The sequence below is a fragment of the Pongo abelii genome, chromosome 10, assembly GCF_028885655.2.
Source record: "Pongo abelii isolate AG06213 chromosome 10, NHGRI_mPonAbe1-v2.0_pri, whole genome shotgun sequence".
NCBI classification, from domain to species: Eukaryota; Metazoa; Chordata; class Mammalia; order Primates; family Hominidae; genus Pongo; species Pongo abelii.
This window is the reverse complement of record NC_071995.2, coordinates 118716458-118722457: the sequence shown is the minus strand read 5'-3', so window position 1 is coordinate 118722457 and position 6000 is coordinate 118716458. Positions and strand designations below refer to the sequence as shown.

Below are 6000 nucleotides of genomic sequence, written 5' to 3'. Positions count from 1 at the left end.
TTAGCCACATGAGAGAGAAAGAAGACCAGACAGAGCAGCCTGGTTGCCTTCCTCCTCGCAGGTGGCCGAGAGCAGGGGACAGCGCCCTGGCGACCTCCTCAGGGATCCTAGATTAACAGTCGCTTCCTCAAACGCAGCATCCTGCGTAACCGCCAATTTCAAACTTCCAAGACCTGCCCTGCTGATTTTGCCCTTCCCTTTTTCCCATTGGTCGCGAGTCAAAGGGAGATGCAATTTGATTGGCTCTCCCCTTCACTTTCTTCCATGCCTTTAAGGACATGGGCGGGGCCTGGCTGAGACGCCCATGTCTATCATAGGAGCGGACACGCTGATTGGTCCAGACACGGCTGAGACCCGCCCGCGCCGTTCCTCGGGTTCAAACGCGGCGGCGGGAGGCGCGGGGCGGAGCAGATCGGAGACCCGGGGCTCCGCAGAGCGTGAGTCTGATCCCCCAGACCCAATTCTACTGCACCCGGCTCTGCAAGGCCAGGGGAGGGCCGCCTCCACCCATACAAGTCCCGGGTTTCCCTCCCGCCGCGGGGAGGGCGGCGTTTCCACTCCCAGGGCTGCGGGAGGCCTGGAGGGTCTTCCCGGGCTGGCTGTGCGAGCGCCCACCTTCCTTGGGAGCCGAGGGGTCAGCCGAGTGGTGCTGGGGCAGGAGGCTTGCTCCTCCCCTAAACCAGGCGGAGTCCTGTGTCTCTTCAGCTCTGCCTCCTGTCAGCACTAACTGCATTATTCTGCCCAGTGTAGTCGGCCGGTTCCTTATTATCTGCATGAACTTAGCAATTTACTTAACCTCTCTGTTTCAGTGTCTTCATACCCCGTGCCCATCCCATCACCTCCTGATGCCCCCGCCTCTTTCTGCTCCAATCCCTCTGGCCTCGCTGTTGTTGGAGAGGCCAGGTCCTGCCTCAGTGCTTTTGGCTTGGCTGTTTCGTTTGCCACGGATATCTTTCTTTCCCCATTTATCAACATGGCTTGCTGGTCACTCGCTTCAGGTCTTCAAGTCTTGGGTCAAATGGTGGCTTCTCAGTGAAGTCTTATTTGACCACACTAAAAATTGCACCATCTCACCCCTATTGTCCTTTTCTTGCTCGATTTTGTTTTTACCCCATAGCACTTAACACCTTCCAACAAGCTATATAGTTTGCTTATTTCAGTCATTCATTTAATAACTATTCTCACCTATTTATGTGCCAGGCTATGTGTGCCCCCACTGCATGGGGGCAAACATCTCTGCCCTTGTGAAGCTTCCGTTCTAAGGGGGGAGATAATAAACACATTTATAAGTAAGAGAGTATGTCAGATAAGTGTATCATCTCCTGTTACAGTGAGTTAAAATCTGGTGTTTAATCTCCATGATTAGACTGAGCTTCCTAAAACTGGAGTGGTAGCTGATTTTCACCTCTTTGTCCCTGATATCTTGAGGGAGATCGGGATCTCTCAAGCCCTTCCTGCTCAAAACATAGGACACACTTGACTTTTCTGATATCCTTTCAGCACCAGTGGGGAGATGTTGAAGTTCAAATATGGAGCGCGGAATCCTTTGGATGCTGGTGCTGCTGAACCCATTGCCAGCCGGGCCTCCAGGCTGAATCTGTTCTTCCAGGTAACAGCCTACCCTGCCAACTTTGCTCACCTGTGTGTGTCCTTGGAATCTCCTTGTCACCCACCTTTGCTTTTATTTATTTGTTTATTTATTTAGAGTCTCAGTCTCTCAGGCTGGAGTACAGTGGTGCAATCTCGGCTCACTGCAACCTCCGCGTCCTGGGTTCAAGCGATTCTCCTGCCTCAGCCTCCAGAGTAGCTGGGACTACAGGTGCCTGCCACCACACCCAGCTAAATTTTGTATTTTTTTTAGTAGAGACGGGGTTTCACCATGTTGGCCAGGCTGGGGTCAAACTCCTGACCTCAAGTGATCCACCTGCCTTGGCCTCCTAAGGTGCTGGGATTACAGGCATGAACCGTGCCCGGCTTGCTTTTGTTATAGGACCAAGGATAATATTTTAGGAGAAATTCTGTTTTGTTTTGTTTGAAACAAGGTCTTCTGTCAACTCTAGGCCTCTGCCACCATGCCCAGATAATTTTTAATTTTTTGTAGGGATGGGGTCTCACTGTGTTGCCCAGGCTGATATTGAACACCTGACTTCAAGTGAGCCTCCTGCCTTGGCCTCCCAAAGCACTGGGGTTATAGGTGTGAGCCACTGTACCTGGCCCTCTATTTGGAGTTTTATATGCACTGATTCTTTTGGAAAAAAGACACTGTGCAGAAGTGGATAGCTGAACTTGCCTTAGAAAGGAGATCTTTTCATATTTCTCACACTTTACACTTCTGTACTAAAGTTTGTTCATTGATTGATTGATTGATTGATTGACAGGGTCTTGCTCTGTGGCTCAGGCTGGAGTGCATTGGCACAATCATGGCTCATTGCAGCCTTGACCTCCTGGGCTCAAGCGATCCTCCCACTTCAGCTTCCCGAGTAGCTGGTACCACAGGTGTGTGCCACCACACCTGGCTAATTTTTGTATTTTTTGTAGAGATGAGGTTTCACCATGTTGCCCAGGCAGGTCTCGAATTCCTGGGCTCAAGTGAGCTACCTGTCACAGCCTCTGAAAGTGTTGGGCTTATAGGCGTAAGCCACCGTATCAGGGCAAGTTTGTCCTTTTATTGAAGAAAGAAAAATAAATGAACAAAGATGCTTTTTAAAACTACAGTTTCTGTGGGTATAATCCTATTCATTTTCATTGCAGCTATGTTTATTTTTTAAGATTTTAAAAAAAGTTTTGATGAATACCACACCTGTTTAACCCTCATTCCTCTCAAGATACACATTTCCGTCACCCCAGATGTGTTAAAACTTAATGTCGTAAGATTACTTCCAAATAGATTTTTAATTCTTTTGTTTCTGATGTATATGGAACACTGGTGAAGTAGAAATCCTTGTTTGATTTATGTATTCGTAAGTCAGGGGGACAGTAGGGACCATAAAGATTTAGAATTGAATCCCAGACCCAGCACTAGTTAGCTGCGTTACTTTGGGTGAGTCAGTTACCTTTTCTGAGTCCATTTGCTATTCTTTAAAAGTTGTAGCCTGTAATCCCAGTGTTTTCGGAGGCTGACGCGGGTGGATTACTTGAGGTCACGAGTTCGAGACCAGCCTGGCCAACGTGGTGAAACCCCGTCTCTACTAAAAATATAGAAAATTAGCTGGGCGTGGTGGTGACATGCACCTGTAATCCCAGCTACTTGAAAGGCTGAAGCAGGAGAATCATTCGAACCTGGGAGGCGGAGGTTGCAGTGAGCCAAGATCATGCACTGCACTCCAGCCTGGGCGACAGAGTGGGTGAGACTCCATCTCAAAACAAAAGAAAACAAAAAAATAACATAGAGGTTGTAGTACCTAATCCACAGGGTTGTTGTGAGGATTAGATGAGATATTCCATATAAAGCACTTAGCACCTTGTCTGGCTCTTAGTAAACCGTTTATAAAAAAATGGTAATTATTGTTAATACTCAGCATAGAATATTATTAGTTATAATATTAATACTAAATTTCTGTTTCCTTAATAGTAATTATATTTAGGAAGGTAGTTATGTAGGATACCTGTAAGATGATGAACGATGACGTATTCTGATAACTTTTTTTTTTTTTCCAAAATATCGGTATTGGGTGTTTAAACAGATGAGAGTGGAAACAAATTGAAAGCTTAGGTTTTTCTGTGGGACCATCCCCATCAGCATTTTAAGTCTTGACATATTTTTCACAAATGAATAGTCTGTCTTTAACCTTAGATGGCTGGAGTGCTGCCACTTTTCAGCCCCTTTATCATGCTACTTCAAAATATCTCCAACTTGCTGGGTGTGGTGGCTCACGCCTGTAATCCTAGCACTTTGGGAGGCTGAGGTGGGCGGATTGCTTGAGGTCAGGAGTTCGAGACCAGCCCGGGCAACATGGTGAGACCCCCGTCTCTACTAAAAACATAAAAAATAGCTGGCTGTGATGGCGTGTGCCTGTAGTCCCAGCTACTCGGGAGGTTGAGGTGGGAGGATTGCTTGAGCCCCGGAGGCAGAGGTTGCAGTGAGCTAAGATCATGCCATTGCACTTCAGCACATCAGCCTGGGCGACAGAGCAAGACCCTGTATCTTAAAAAAAAAAAAAAAAAAAAAAAAAAAAAAAAAAAAAAGGAAAAAAATTTTCCAACTTACTTATTAAGGGCTTATAATGTGCTGATTATGTAATAGTTACGGCTTCCAATGTGTCTGGCATAGAACTGGCATGTTTCTGAGTATCCCACTTCAGCCTCATGACAGAGGTAAGGACTGTTTTTTATTTAAATTTTAAATAGGAGGCAACAGGCCAGGTGTGGTGGCCCACACCTGTAATCCCAGTACTTTGGGAGACTGAGGCAGGTGGATTGTTTTGAGTCCAAGAGTTCAAGACTAGCTTGGGCAAAATGGTGAAACCCCGTCTCTACAAAAAATATAAATAATTAGTCAGGCATGGCGGTGTGTGCCTGTAGTCCCAGCTACTCAGGGGGCTGAGGTGGGGGCATCTCTGAGGCCTTGGAGGCAGAGGTTGCAGTGAGCTGAGATTGCAACACTGCACTCCAGCCTGGGCGACAGAACGAGGCCCTGTTTGTAAATAAATACATAAATAGGAGGCAACAGATATAGACAGATATGGAGGGAGGTAAGGCCTTGCCCAAGATCATACACGTTGGGTTTTGCAGATGAGGCCAAGATCAGACTCCATCTTTGGTTGGTCTGACTCCAAAGGCTCACCACATAGCCATTGGGCCACACCACCTGTGCACGTCAGAATTTATTAAGTATATCTTGTATTTAGTCATTATAACAGGAAGACTTATGGGTAAACCCTCAGTTCATCTCTTTTTAATGCTGAGTTCCCCCCTCCCAGTAAAGCTGTTATTGCAAGTGTAGTATATACCTATCATTTGCCTTGAGTGATCAGGTAAGGATGCTGTTTGTTCTTTTCCCATATAGTGCTGTTTGAATGAGGTTGAGATAACAGTAGCAATTTTGTTTTCCATTCAGGTGAGTATCTTAGACTGAGTGTCATTTTGTCTTTTTTACTTCTGCTCAACAGGATTTCCTGACATGTTCGAGGTCAGTGGTTGTCAGACATTCAGAGCTAGCAAAATTTCCCAAATTGCTGGGTAGACACAGGTTTTCCAACTTTTTATTTTGCCAAGTAAGGATATATTAAAAAAAACAAATAAAAAGAAAAACCTATTATTTTCTGGCCCTTTTATTTCATAAAGGGCATTTTAAGAAACAACAAGACAGGAAGAACATCATCTCAGAATAAAGGACCATTTTTAAATTTGAATATATTTAGTTTTATAAAAAAGATATCATGTGGTGATCATTTTTTCTCATTTCACTCCAGGCTGTTGAAAACTTTGTTAAGAACCAGTACTATATTTGGGAACTCCTGCTTTAGTTGATCTAAACTCTTGAAGAATAGAAGAAACAAAGCGTTTTATTTTTCTGAGTTACTGGCAACTATTACTAAAGTGACAGATATGGTGTCCTTGAATGCAGTGCTTCCCAAACCTGATTGAGGTCTGACTCTCTTGGGGACCAGGGTCTCATTCTGTTGCCCAGGCTGGAGTGTGGCAGCACAATCTTGGCTCACTGCAGCCTTGACTTCTTGGGCTCAAGTGATCCTTCTACCTCAGTCTCACAAGTGGCTAGGACTACAGGACCATGCCACTACACCTGGCTAATTTTTTTTTTGTTTGTTTGTAGAGATGAGATCTCGCTGTGTTGCCCTGGCTGGTCTTGAACTCCTGGGCTCAAGTGATCCTCCCACCTTGGTCTCCCAAAGTGCTAGTATTCCAGGTGTGAGCCACCTCGCCCTGCTGGGGAACTTGTTAATAAAACAGATTCTAGGCTACAATCTGGAAAATTCTAATTCATTTGGTTGTGGGGGAGGAGGGTATAGGACCAGAGAATGTGTTTGTTTGTTTGTTTTT

General features: G+C 45.5%; 1 protein-coding gene across 8 annotated transcripts in view; it reads left to right on the top strand.

Moving 5' to 3' along the window:
* The first annotated feature begins 355 nt into the window (after window positions 1-355).
* The window catches only part of CIT (citron rho-interacting serine/threonine kinase), a 189867-nt gene continuing 184222 nt past the window's right edge, over window positions 356-6000 (top strand). For all 8 annotated transcript variants that reach the window (XM_024256949.3, XM_024256948.3, XM_063712267.1 and 5 more), the window contains exons 1-2: window positions 356-437; window positions 1501-1609. In XM_024256949.3, the coding sequence (XP_024112717.2) occupies window positions 1514-1609 (96 nt within the window). In that variant the 5' untranslated portion in view covers window positions 356-437; window positions 1501-1513. The remainder of the gene's footprint in view (window positions 438-1500; window positions 1610-6000) is intronic.